This window comes from Crassostrea angulata, chromosome 3, assembly GCF_025612915.1.
Source record: "Crassostrea angulata isolate pt1a10 chromosome 3, ASM2561291v2, whole genome shotgun sequence".
Lineage (NCBI taxonomy): Eukaryota > Metazoa > Mollusca > Bivalvia > Ostreida > Ostreidae > Magallana > Magallana angulata.
The window spans coordinates 10,447,897-10,462,089 of record NC_069113.1 but is presented as its reverse complement, the minus strand read 5'-3'; the positions used below and the strand labels follow the sequence as shown (position 1 = coordinate 10,462,089).

Below are 14,193 nucleotides of genomic sequence, written 5' to 3'. Positions count from 1 at the left end.
GAAATTTTCATGTGCTTTTTTTTTTTTTTAACATATAAAAAGAATTGAAATGCCATAATTATTTATTTGGTTACAAATACAAAGGATTTGATAATTCAAGTCAAACTTGGCATGCACGTTCAAATGTAGCGTAGGTGGGTGGGTGGGTGGGCCCTGGCTCTTCCACTTTTTGTCGCAGCATCCATTTTTTTTTTTAAAAAAATACATTAAGAAAACTTTTCTCGGGAGATAAGAAAGCGAAGTAAAAATATTAAGGAATTGAACAGAGAAATTGAAAGCATAACCTACAAGTACCTATGCAAATATTCCTTCGATGAAAGATGCAGTAACTATTTGTAGATTTTAGAACGTGTCGTATTCTTACTGTACCTACATGTATATACACTGAAGGTGGACGCTGGGATGATACTATAGCTAGTCTATATGAGGATATAGAATTGGCACTAAATTATGAAACTGCAACCTGCATGAAACAGGGGATAAAAAATCACTGGATTTTTTCTTTTATAATTGTCCAAGATGGAATGTTGACAGAATGATTATGACAGAAAACCCCTTTCCCAATCAAATTATTATTATTCAGTGAAATACAATACATGTAATATTACTTTATTAAATACATTGTACGTGTATATTACGAATTCTGAAAAGAAACAGTTCATTTTTTAATGTGAAAGTTTTTTTCTTCATTTTTTGAAAACATGAATTAGGCTCTTTTAAGTCAACATACCCCTTGCATACATCAATTAAAGGAACAATGTTTTAAAAATCTGTTTAGATTGTTTATCGCTTGCAAACAGTTTGTTTTTGTTACTAATGTGATTTTATTTAATTATTTTTCGGTTTTTGTTTTTGTGTGTGTTTTGGTTTTTTTGTTTGTTTGTTTGGTTTTTTGTGTTTTTTGTGGTTTTTTTTTTTTTTTTTTTTTGGGGGGGGGGGGTGTTTTTGTGTTTATGAATGATAATCTCCTAATTTCACATCTCTAACCACATGGTTATTATGGGTAAATATATATTTATTATTTTGAGTATCATATTTAAGTTTTGTTTTAATTTTTTATTAAGGTGTTGAGATGCAATAAATATTTTATTCATCTCTAAACATGGGAAGAACTTACACCAATTTTACTCCTTGTAATTTACACCATGCAGAGGAAAATTTACGTATACCTTATAATTTTAGTACAAACTTATTTCCTTTGTGTTAAAAGGAAAGTTATAATTTTACAAGTGCTTATAAACAAATTTAAATTTTGCTTCCTAGAGAAGAACATGTACAATCAAATTACATGTCATTTTACAACGATGATTGCAGTTGAGTTTAAAAAGTGGCATCGTGTTTTTATTTACGGCAATTGTCGCGAGTTTCCTGGGTCACCCAATGGAGCCGCAGTAGTTTGTTTTGTCGAGATCATAGTAACAGCTGCAGTGGTATTCCATCTTTTTGACTTGATGCGCATGTTCAAGTACACGATTCCATTCAACAGCCCGCCCAAACTGGAGAAGGCCATGACAGGGAAGACAATCTCCAGAGGGATGTGGTCATCCAGCATCGTCCAGGCCCCGTACACCGCGGCCGCTCCCCACTGGATGATGAACACCAACACAAAGAGGGACATGGTCCTAGCGGCCCGTGTGGGTCTGTCGCTCTTGTTACCTATTGTACCTACAGAATAGACAGGGCTGGATATATTTGAAATACATTCTATAGGGAATCATTAAAATTCGCGGTGGCTAGTTTTCGTGACTTGTAGATATAGCAAAACATTTTAAACGTAGTATCATGCAATTCACTGCAAAAACGAAAGTTGGTCTTGCGGATTTACCTTATGTTATTTAGCATGCTACTTTTAAAGCGATTATTTGTAATTAGTTCAAACTAATTTCTGAAATTGTATGAAAAATAATGAAACAATTTGTTCTTTGAATACCTGACAATCTCTTGGTTTCAGCTCGAATTGTAAACCAAGTGAGTAAGTAAAGACTGATGTTGAGGGTCATGACGGCCAATATAGGAATGGTGGAGAGACACAAGAAGGAAAATTTACCAGCCACTCCACAGCTAAAAAGAGAAATTAAGGCACATCACCATGCACTCAATATGCTCAAACAAAGATAAATATATTTATACATGTACATTTTTATTTTATTAATTACGAAACTGGGTATTATACTTTGCAAGTTATATTTTAAGCTTTGTGAATCATAAAACTACTAAAAGTTGTTAGTCAAATTAAAACAATTTTTGATATCATTTTTTGAAAACTAAGTATTTATTATAATTTTATAAAATCTTCTAATTTTAAACACTAGGCACATTCTAAATAGAAAGGCTCAGTGAGATTAAAATCAGATCTCTGTTACTCTCCGAAATTCTGATAGTCGCTCCGAAATTCTGATGGTCCTTTCTGTGTAATGCTTCAAAATTCTGATAGTCGCTGTACAAAGATTCTGATGTAGTCGCTGTAGAAAGATTCTGATAGTCGCTGTAGAAAGATTCTAATAGTCGCTGTACAAAGATTCTGATAGACGCTGTACAAAAGATTCTGATAGTCGCTGTACACAGATTCTAATAGTCGCTGTACAAAGATTCTGATTGTCGCTGTACACCGATTTTGATTGTCGCTGTACAAAACGACTATCAGAATTTCGGAGCGTAACAAAGATCTGATTCTAATCAGATTGAGAAAATTCCAACCTAGATTTCGTATTGACCACATTATTTATGTTTCAGATGGTAAAAACTTACGATATCCCAGTCGGTCCCATATCACCAGCCAGTATAATACCCAGACAATCTATGAACGGAACCCCATACGTCAACAGGAGAAGCTTCCAGTCATACCTCCCAAGGTTCACGTTCTTACCGAACTTTATCAATACGAAAGCGTTGATTGCAATCAGCGAGGTCAGCAGCATTTGGGCCGAGGCGAACATGAAAATGACGAAGCCGTAGACTTCACAGAGCTCCAGAGGATGGACGTGAGACTGGGTGATGGTTACCTGAATGTGGTCCATCAGGTGAACGACGCTGTAGAACCCATCGCAGAGAGCCATGTAAACCACAAAACGTTCGCATTTTGTCCAAGAATTGTAAAACGAACGCACCTTTTTAGACCGGAAAGAGACAGCGAGAATAGCGATGACTGATATTAAGCTGCATACCAGGCACGTGATCGCTAGGTAGTGGATGCGGTAGAAATTCGCCGTCCCCAAGCCCACTACAGGAATCATATAATGGAGGAGGCCCGTGTTTTTGGTGTTGTTCATTTTTGCTGTATAAACTAAGACGGAAGGAGCAGATGTTAGAGTGTCATAAAAATCGCCATCTATTATTATCAATAATCTGTAATCACTAAATTAAACATGAACCCTACTCAACTACGGCATTCAATAATATTTAATTAAAGTAATATATTTTAAAACTTAACTAATCCGGAAATATTTTAAGCAAACTCGACCTGCTGCCATCATGTGTACATAGGATTCCCTTGCTTTTGTAATTCAAATGAATCACAAAACATTTATCCATTGTAAACTATAACGCCTTACTTTTTATTTAGCTTTGGATTAAGTTATCAAATGTATTAATAATGTATTTCTAACTAAAGTGGGAAAATGATTAAAAATAATGTAATGATTCTCCCCAAATAGAGCAGAAATCGCTTATAGCATTATAATTTATCGCGTTTATGTTTTTCCCTTGCTTTGATTTCCGGTCCAGCGTTATGTATAGTAAATAACTGAGTATGTTCCTTGACTATATGAGATTCGGTCAGCTCTCATTGACTCATATCTGTCATTATTATGATAAAACTAAGATCAGAAAATGTTAAGAAAATTAACATAGAAACACGCATCAAAGACAATGATTGTAAAAATGAAAAACAAAAGAAAGAGGTCGCACCGCAATAAGAATATCAAACTTTAACAGGAGTGAGTAATTTAGAAAGCTTAGCTTTCTCAAAAATTTTATGCAGATATATTCTATGCAAGCATATAACATAACTTAAAATAATCTTCAATATGGAGCAAGTTATTTTTAAATCCGTCATCATATTGATAAATTTAAACACCCCACTTAAAAGAAATCTATTGATTTGCTTGAATATATTCAATTGCTGATTGGTACTACATTTCATTTTTTTCACATTTCGCTGTAAAATGTATGGACATTTGAAAGTAACCGCGCCAAAACACAAAACACGAGTTTCCTAACACATTTGCATTAGTATTAAAGTAACATCAATGATAAATCTGTCCGCCTTTGGTCGCGTTTGAATTTTGTACAATTTAAATATTTTTTCATAATCTACGTATTGTTAAGAGTAAATTCTAACCTTAATTTCATTGTAGTAAGAATTCTACAAATTCTTGTAAGGTCAGCAAATGATGTAAATTATGAATGGGGGAGAGGCTTTGACAGTTCTCCCCGCTATCTTTCACACCTTATCGCTCAAATCGTGGGACTTGGCAGATTTGGTTCCAATTAAATTTTAGATTATAAACAGGCTAAGCATTTTCACATTAATCTTTGTTTTAACTTTTAATTACCTCCATCCTGTCCGTGGGAATTTGACATTTTATTTCTATTTAAAAGATATTGTATAAGAAATTCTGTCAGTCTTTGTTCAACCTCGCATTGATACACACATGGAATAAACTGATGAGAAATCATTTGATTGGGTTCAGTTTTATGCGTGTAACAATTTGGTGGCAGCGGTGGGATACTTTCACTCATAGTCGTGGTGTAACGATTGTAGTAAAAGTGTATTTTACTAATTATTGTGGGACAACAATTTTTAGTTAAAGTGAACCAATACCTATTAAATATGTCGGACACGGAGGTTGATGACACAGGAAGGCCAAGGCGAGCTACAACCCAAAAACTAATCGAGTTTACAGAAGATGAGCTTGTAGAAGAACAACCGCAATTGTTTAGGCAACCTAAAAATCCGCCGTTAAAGAAAAAAACAACAAAGAAGGATCAAAATTTGGAAATCGAGTTGGAAAGAGAAAAAATTGCCTTGGAACGCGATAAACTTAAGATAGAAATGGAAAGATTGGCTTTAGAAAGGGAAAAAATTCAACTGCAAAAACAGGAAAATGAACCATCAGCAAAAGCTGTGCCGTTTAAGATCAAATTACAACCGTTTGACCCGAAATGTGATGACATACTAACATTTCTATCGGAATTTGAGGCTATCGGGGAGCAAGCTGAATGGAATGAGAAACAAAAAGTCTTACAATTAAGAACTCTTTTAACAGGTGAGACTCGTCAAATTTCATCCCAGTCATCATCTACATTCGGTGATTTAAGAAAGGCACTTGTTGATCGATATGGAAAACGCCCACATGAGTACTTTAATGAACTCGTAAACGTAAAACGTGAAGGAAATGAAACGTACAGAGGGTTGTTTTCAAGAATAGATAAGTACCTACGGAGATCCATTGAGGACAAGGATCCAATAGAAATTTTGCGAGAAGAATTTTTTCTAAAAGCATTACCGCCAGCACAAGCACAATGGGTAAGAAGAAACAAGGGATCATCTACTGTCGTGGAAGCTGCCGAGGACTACATACCGCCAAAAGGACCAAGGGAAGTTGGACCGTCCCAGGGGTTTACCGGGAATGGCAAGGGATCTGGACCATCTCAGGGATTTACTGGGAATGGCAAAGGATCGGGACCAGGAAATGGTCAAAACCATGGAAATCACAGGAAGGATGTGATATGTTTTAAATGCAATGGCAAAGGGCATTTTGCTAATAAATGTCCTAAAATTTCATTAGTGTCTAAAATAATTAAACATGAATGTGATGGATTAATCTACATTCCAGGACACGTGAATGACAGGGAAGTTTCCTTTGTAAAGGATACGGGAGCGTCAATGACTTTAATCAAGGAGGACCTGGTAGATTCCTCATGCATTTTGGAGGGACAGAAGACCACACTGTACACAGCCATCGGGCAGCCATTTGAGGCCAAAATTGGGATAGTGAAACTCGACACTCCGTACTTCAAAGGACATGCACAGGTTGGTCTTGTTCCTTCTCTGGTAGCAGATGCGCTACTAGGAAATGATGTCATTAGCAGGAAGAATGTTAATGTTGTGACGAGAGCACAAGTGCGTCAAGAAACAAATGAAGAAGTATTGTTTGACCGAAAAATGAATGAATCTGATGTAAAACCAAAAGAGATTGAAGCAATTAAGGACAGTGAAACAACAGAGACTGTAAACATTGAGAACCTACATGGAATCAATGCAGAAAAACTTGCAGAACTTCAGAGGAATGACCCAAAGTTAAAATCATGTCGGGATAAGGCTGTATCGACAGAAACAGCCTGCACAATACCACTCGCATTTTATTGGGAAAATGGAATCTTAAAACGAAAATGGACATCGGCAAACCAACAAAAGCAGGGATATCAAATTGTCCTACCAAAAACTCTCCGACAATCGATCATAAAACTTGCACACAACCAACCACTTGCAGGACACCTTGGAACAGAGAAAACAAAAGAACGCATTTTGAAATCTTTCTATTGGCCAGGGATGTTCCATGAAATCAGCGATTACTGTTCTTCATGTGACGTATGTCAGAAAGTTGCAAAAAGAACCAATGTGAAAGTCCCAATGATCAATACGCCAATTATATCTACTCCGTTTTTCAAAATATCAATGGATATCGTAGGCCCTTTGGCTAAAACAAAGAAAGGAAACAGATTCATTCTCACCATTGTTGATGACGCAACGCGTTACCCAGAAGCATTCGCATTGAAAAGCTGTGATGCTGAGAGTGTGGCAAACGCTCTCATTGAACTCTTTAGCCGGGTAGGCATTCCGAAAGTTATCTTGACTGATCAAGGAACTAACTTTACGAGTAAACTCATCAAGGAGTTATTCACATTGTTGAAAGTGAAGGGAGTGACAACTTCACCATATCATCCTCAAGCGAATGGAAAAACTGAACGTTTCAATGGGACATTGAAATCGATATTAAAGAAGCTTTGCACAACTGAGGAGCTAGAGTGGGATACTCTACTCCCATATGCATTGTTTGCGTACCGCGAAGTCCCTCATCAGGAGACGGGATTCGCACCATTTGACCTACTTTACGGGTGGCCAATCAGAGGACCAACGGAGGTAATTAAAGAATTTATGGCAGGAGAAGAGGAAATCCAAATGTCAACCATCGAGCACATAATCAAGATTCGACAAAGGTTACAGGACGTTACGTCAGTTGTAAAAGAAAATCTGACAAAAAGGAAGGAATTCGTTAAAAAATGGTATGACAAAACAGCGTCAAGGCGAGAATTCCAACCAGGAGATGAAGTTCTCATCCTGTTACCATCAGAATCATCACGAATGGAGGCTCAGTGGAAAGGACCCTACCGTGTGACAGAACGCATCAATGATGTCAATTACAAAGTCAACGTTGGAGGACGACGCGGAGTGGCAGTGTACCATATAAATCTCTTGAGAGAGTACAAAAGATCCATACTCTTTGTTGCTGAGAAAACAGAAGACACTGATGGACTAGAAGAAGCGACTCCATGCACTGAAAACAACGAAACCATAAGCGATTTGAACTTCGGCGAAAATTTAGACCATTGTCAAAAACAGGAAGTCCGCAAAATATTCATAAAATATGAAAATGTTTTCACCAACAAACCTGGTCATTGTACCCTGACGGAACATAGCATCAGAACAACAACAGAAACACCAATATTTCAAAGACCGTATAGAATTCCTGAAGCAAAACAAGCAGCCGTGAAGGACGCAATTGAAGAAATGTTGAAGCAGAGACAAATTCAACCATCAAATAGCCCTTGGAGTTCACCAGTTGTCCTTGTAAACAAACCAGATGGAACTATCAGAATCTGCATTGACTACCGAAAACTCAATGAAATAACAGTGTCAGATGCATACCCAGTCCCAAGAATCAGCGACATCCTGGAAAAAGTTGGAAATGCCAAATTTCTAAGTCATTTCGATCTGACCAAGGGATACTGGCAAGTTCCGTTGTCAGAAGATTCCAGAGAAAAATCAGCCTTTGTGACCCAATATGGACTTTACGAATTTTTAGTTATGCCATTTGGAATGAAAACCTCACCTGCAACATTCATACGTCTAATGGACAAGGTGTTACATGACGAGAAAAATGTAACGTTTTACGCTTTTTAATAAACCACTTTTAATTAACTGCCCCAAATAAAGCAGGTTTTTTAATATGCAAAACTTTTCCAGTTCAGTTTATATGAGTATAAAATGAGTAGCTATTGAATTCATTCCTTATAATTTAATTTTTTGCTATTAATTTGTGGGAAAGCCGGTCATTTGACCTTTAAATCACTTTAAATTGTATAAAAAAAGAAGAAGGTCACACGTAAAGTCAGGAGGATTAACGTTTTGACGTTAGGCTTATCGTAGGCAACATTATTTATACCATATAAAAAATTCTTTTCACACAACCAGGGAGCAGGTTGCAATCAAAATTATATTGTATCGAATTAGAAAAACCTTATTGGTATCGAAAATCGAGTAGATAATAATTTTCAATTATTGGTCCTGACAACACTTCGACTGCAGTGATATACTAGAACTTCTTAAGAATACAACTTAAGGATACAACATAGATAACTGACCTCTTTGATTAGTTATTATTGATAAATCAAAATAATATTATACGACACACAACGATTCAATATTGTGCTCCATTAAATTTCCTCCAGATGATATAATATACAAGGTCAAGTCGTTTTAACTATGAAATACACATACATACAAAAACACAACTAAATCAATGATAAACATTTTACAATGTGCAATAACAATCAAAGTACATATTATACATCTCACATTGGCAGCATCGGTGTTCAACTTCAAACACTGAATAAAATATTTCGATTATCACGGGTACAGTTCAGACTCACATTTATCTATTCTAGTAGTCAAAAGTTTATGAAAAATATTCCAGTCTGTGTACAAAAAACCCCAAATAGATTTAATTTACTTCAGTAGCTTCGGTGTTTGATACACAGACGACAGTCGGCTTGGGTGCAGATTTACGAAATTTGTTTTTGCGCATTATTAAGAAGACAATTCCATTCAAAATCCCTCCGATGTTTGAAAATGAAGTGACAAGCAGAAAAATTGCAAAAGGAACCGTTTTGGCGGCCATCATCCAGATCCCATACAACGCGGCCGCCCACCATTGGATGAAAAACACCAATACAAACAAAGACATGGTTTTAGCAGCCTGTGTAGATTTTCTATCAGAGTTCGCCTTTTCTCCGATAGAACCTGTATGAAGAAAAGAAAAAAGTGAAAATATTAAGCGCATTAAAATTAAAAAATGTAAATATGCCGAAAACGTCTTACCTTCCAGTCTTTTTGTTTCGGCCCGTATCTTGGACCAAGTGAGAGTGTAGATGACGGAATTCAGGGTGATGACGATTAACACCGGAACTGTCGTCAGAAAAAGCGTCGGAATTCTTCCCGTTACCCCGCAGCTGCCAAAAATTGTGAAATATAACAAATTAAACAATTTCAAATACTTAAAACATTTGATTTGAAATATCAATACCCACGTTTCAAAGTACATGTATATGAATTTTATTTAAGAAATACATGCCGTAATATAACTGCAATTTGCCAAACCATTGGATGTTGCTTTGAGATAACATTTAAAATATTTCCTAGGCCTTACCAGTCCTCAACAAACAGCCCTTATTCTGTGCTTCACCAGCTGATGATCTGAAGTCTTGCTTCTCAGCATTAGTTATAATACTAGTGTTATATTGAACCAGTGTACATTACAAACAGCAAACCTTATTAATCATTATTTAGGCAGATGTTTACACACGATGTTAATGTTTGTATGTTTTTCTCTCTTTATATTACTAGTATATAACTTACATATACAATTCTTGTACAACGAAGAATTCCTAATAGTAGTTTATGACTGTATAAACATGCCGTACAAATGTCTATTATTTCTTTACTTTTATAATGAAAGAGTTTTAAAATAGAAAAGAAACGACAATGTTCTTACGATGCTCCCGTCGGTCCAATTTTACCCACGACAGTAACAATGAGGCACTCCACAAATGGAAATCCAAATGTTAGCAATAGCAGCTTCCAATCATACTTGCCGAGGTCTAAGTTTTTACTAAATTTCATCAACACAAACGCATTGATAGCAATCAGTGACACAAGCAACATCTGAGCAGAAATAAACATGAACACTATAAAACCATAGTATTCACATAATTCTATCGGATGGACATGGTCTTTGACAACCGCCATGTGAAAATGATCCATAAAGTGTACCATGTTAAACAGACCGTCATAAAAAGCCAGATATACCACAAAACGCTCGCATTTGGACCACGATTTAAAGAAAGTTTTCGCAGATTTTGTTCGAAAGGATACAAAAATCACAGCAATTGCTGAAAACAAGCTTATTAGAATACACGTTATTGCCATAGAATGGATAACGTAAAACGCAGGGGTACCCAGACCCGCAACAGGGATATCATATCGAGAATCTACCACCGAGGTACTGGCGTTGGAGAACATTATTTGATGAAAACGTTAAGATCACACTTGCAAAAGTATTTGTGTGCATCCGAGAGACATCAATTTATAGACGCCGAATGAACTGGAAAAGATTGACATCGGCGTCTTTTAAACACCTTTCACATCAGTAGATGACGCTGTAGAAAGGGGTCAATGAAGGTATATCGATTCCTGTCAATTACAATCTCGTTCGCTTATTAAAATTACCACCATTATTCAATTTTTTCTTGGAAAAAAATATAGGTGCAGAAAAGCAGTAACGATAGTAGATATTATCGCACTCAATGTACTTTGGGTTGAATAATCTAAAATCCTCTTTAAGTTTTTGCATCTTTAAAAGCTTCAAATCGATTGGCATTTATTTCATAGGACTCATACAGTCAAGATGATAGAGTGTCATCGTTAATGTACCAGAGAATTATTTATTTGCTCTTTACCTGATTCAATTTTTACTGCTTATAATTCGATTCTATCTCTTTTGGCAAACAATGGAGTGCAGGGTTATATTAGATCTTTTATTAAACGCGAGAATTTAATATCAGCAAGAATAGGGTCTTTTAAAAATCTTGCAAGTATTATTTTTTTGTTAACGCTTTTGAGTGATATAAATTCATATCAACAGTTTGGCGCTCGCGATTTTAAATTCTGCAATTTGAAGACGGAGTCGTAGAATTAAAAGCCTGCGTAAAATGAGAATCAACAGTAGCAAATCTTAACTTCGAACAACTAAGTTCTCGGGTATAATATTAAAACTTTAAACATTCATGATTAAAAAATTACACCGTTAGCCGAAGGAAATTTAGTTAAAAACACTTTTTTAAACCCAGGTTATGGATGCTATGTAGGTTTGATCATGTTATGTGTAATAGCAGTCAGGAGATGTTTCGGCATCCCAAAGTGTCGATTGAAATGAAATCTTATCCATGTAGATTTTATTGATCAATTGTTATGGACTCTGTAATTGTTCAATATAAAATGCCACAATGATATGATCGAGACAGTTGTGCCACCAATAATGTTTATTCGCCTCTCTTTCTATTTCGCACATTGCATGTGTATGCTGTACAACTCGTGTTGTGTCCCCGACTTCCCCACCCCAGGGGTAATAGTCAAAATATTGTATACAAAGTAATTTTCGCCCTGTGTAGTTTTTGCTCTTCTACAAAACGCAAACAGTTTTGCCCTGTCTTGAATTCGCCCAGACACAGCTGGGTTTAAAGAGAGATAATTTGAGACATTGGAATTCACCATATTTTAAATTCGCCCGCTAACAATTGCAACGAGGACGAAGGGGGCAAAAAAAAAGAACGGAGGGAAATATTTCCTTGTATACAGTATTACGTAATTAAAGAGGCTCGTTCCTCTATTTTTGGGTTGTCATTTAGGGTCACCACCCGTCTGAAAAATTTGCATCATATATTAGTTCTACTCGTATAGTAATATTTTACGACGCCAATAAACTATATTGAATAAAATCAATTAAAGAAAATTATTTGTTTACAGAGTTAATTAAGGGACCATATATTGTGGCAGAATGTTTAAAAAAAAAAAAAGATTTTGTATCACTCAATAGTTATATAGTTCTGTAACTTTAGCGTCCTAATTTTCAGTGCAGACCAATTTCTTAAGATAGTTTGTACATTGCGATAACTTCATGTTGCTACGAAGAACATATTTGAACAATTTTTTAAAATTTCTATTACAAAGAACAATGCCTTTTAAATCACTTTGAGCAGCTGTAGAGTTGCGCAGCTACAGACTTATTTTGAAGATTTAAAAATTTTAAAAAATATGAAGGGGGTTCATTGGTGTCCTTTTTACAACCATTTGCTACGAAAAAGTTAAATCTTGCACGTTATTGTAGTAACTTTGCCTCAAGACAGGGTACCTTATTTTTATCAGATATACTTAGAACTCCTGTGTCTATGGAGGCACATTGACGTTATATTATCATCGAAAAAATATAAATGTCAATATTCAAAACAATCTGTGTTGAATGTGACAAAAATCTCTATGCCAGTTCCAAAGTTTTTTTTAATTTCTTATTCTTAATTTCTTTTTAAAAGTAGGGAAGGGGTCCAAAAATTATTTGTCTAAAATAAAAAAAATCATATATTTGCAATAAGAATATAACTTAAATGTACCTTCAAGGCACAAACAAAAATATCTCGTGCGAATTGATGGTCTTTGAGGCCCATTTTAAGAATAGGGTATCCCTTTTGAGACAAAGTTGCAACTTAGATAAGCAAGCTTTGACCCTTTTCTTAACAAATGGTTCTAGAGTTTAAACGAATGACCTCCTTTCGTATTTTGTTCAGATTCCTAAGTATTGAATTTAAGTCTGTAGCTGCGCAGTTCTAAGTGATTGAAAGGCATTGTTCTGTTCTTGTATGCGTAATTTGCATACAAACCAACAAAGTCATGTAGAATCTCACATTTGTTGCTTTTTCATCTTTTGGAAACAGTTTTGGGCAGAAACAAGCCAACTCAAAAAACGTTTTTATTTTCATTTTTAAATGCACATAATGGCCGCACACCCCCTTTCACGTCAAAGTATATGATGTTTATTCATAAACAGACTTACCAAATGCAACTCATACATTTAGTATTTAATGACTGGCTGAGTCAGAGCCCCCAGATTTTGGTCATATTTTGAATGATATGCATAATTGTTATGAATTATTTGTATTTCTTTGTGTATCTATTAGTAATTAATATGGGTTGTTTCGATTGTAAAGTAGCTCATTGCCAATTACTTGAAATGACTTTTTGAAATAAGGAAGTTGAACAATACTAGTATAAAGCAAACTTATCTATGAAACATATAAGAGATGAACAAATACACTGTTTCTGAAATTATGCCGCCATTATAATCAGTGTGCCATCGATTATTTTAAAAATTAAACTCCTGTAATAAACTTTTTATTTTTGCCTCAAAAATGAGTTATCAGGCATTTTGTTGATGCTCAGAAATTAATGTGACTTCTCTGACTTTTAGGCTAAATAACCTAATTTCCGTAATCATTTTGAAAAAAATGATTAATCCGAAAGCATCTTTCAACATTTTACTGTGGATGTCGTCACAAAAATTGCCTCCGAACTACTTTTAAACACCCTCAGCATCTCTGTAAAATGAAGTAATGAGGTTTTTAAAATGTAAAATGGGAACTCTCGATCTGCACGTGAATATAACACACTCCAATTCTAAGGTCGGCGAGCATGTTATATAATACGTAGATAGCATGTAGGTTATATAGTTTGCGCTTCCCGAAAAAAAAACCCACCCCAAAAACAAATGGAAAACCGAGGTACAAATCCGCAGCTATGTGTTTAAGAGAATGGTTGAATAAAGTAAAGAAATGAAATCACTTGTACACTGTCCGAAAGTTTTTGTAGGCAATAATCATTTCCATATAATGTGTTCAAAATTCAAAAATAGTAAGTCCAAAACTAGGATTTTTTGTGCACTAGAAATTGCAAGTGTTTTGTATGGAAGGTAGTGGAGCACTACGACATGCCAATCTGAATTTCACGCAGAGCAAGACTCCCTCTCACAATGCTTCACTTGATCAGAAAAAGAAGGGTAACTCTAATAAAAAATGCATATGTAC

At 35.4% G+C, this 14,193-nt stretch overlaps 2 protein-coding genes across 2 annotated transcripts; both read right to left on the bottom strand.

Moving 5' to 3' along the window:
- Window positions 1–1,037: 1,037 nt before the first annotated feature.
- LOC128175974 (uncharacterized) lies at window positions 1,038–3,367 on the bottom strand. Its single transcript, XM_052841914.1, has 3 exons — window positions 2,749–3,367; window positions 1,931–2,061; window positions 1,038–1,665 (listed from the first exon to the last, which is right to left on the bottom strand). Exons 1-3 carry the CDS (start codon window positions 3,267–3,269, stop codon window positions 1,346–1,348), a joined length of 972 nt encoding a protein of 323 aa, XP_052697874.1. The 5' UTR covers window positions 3,270–3,367; the 3' UTR covers window positions 1,038–1,345.
- Window positions 3,368–8,574: 5,207 nt separating this feature from the next.
- On the bottom strand, window positions 8,575–10,677 carry LOC128178388 (uncharacterized). Its single transcript, XM_052845522.1, has 3 exons — window positions 10,056–10,677; window positions 9,383–9,513; window positions 8,575–9,304 (listed from the first exon to the last, which is right to left on the bottom strand). The coding sequence occupies exons 1-3, from the start codon at window positions 10,580–10,582 to the stop codon at window positions 9,006–9,008; spliced, it is 957 nt and encodes a 318-aa protein (XP_052701482.1). The 5' UTR covers window positions 10,583–10,677; the 3' UTR covers window positions 8,575–9,005.
- Between the last annotated feature and the right edge of the window lie 3,516 nt (window positions 10,678–14,193).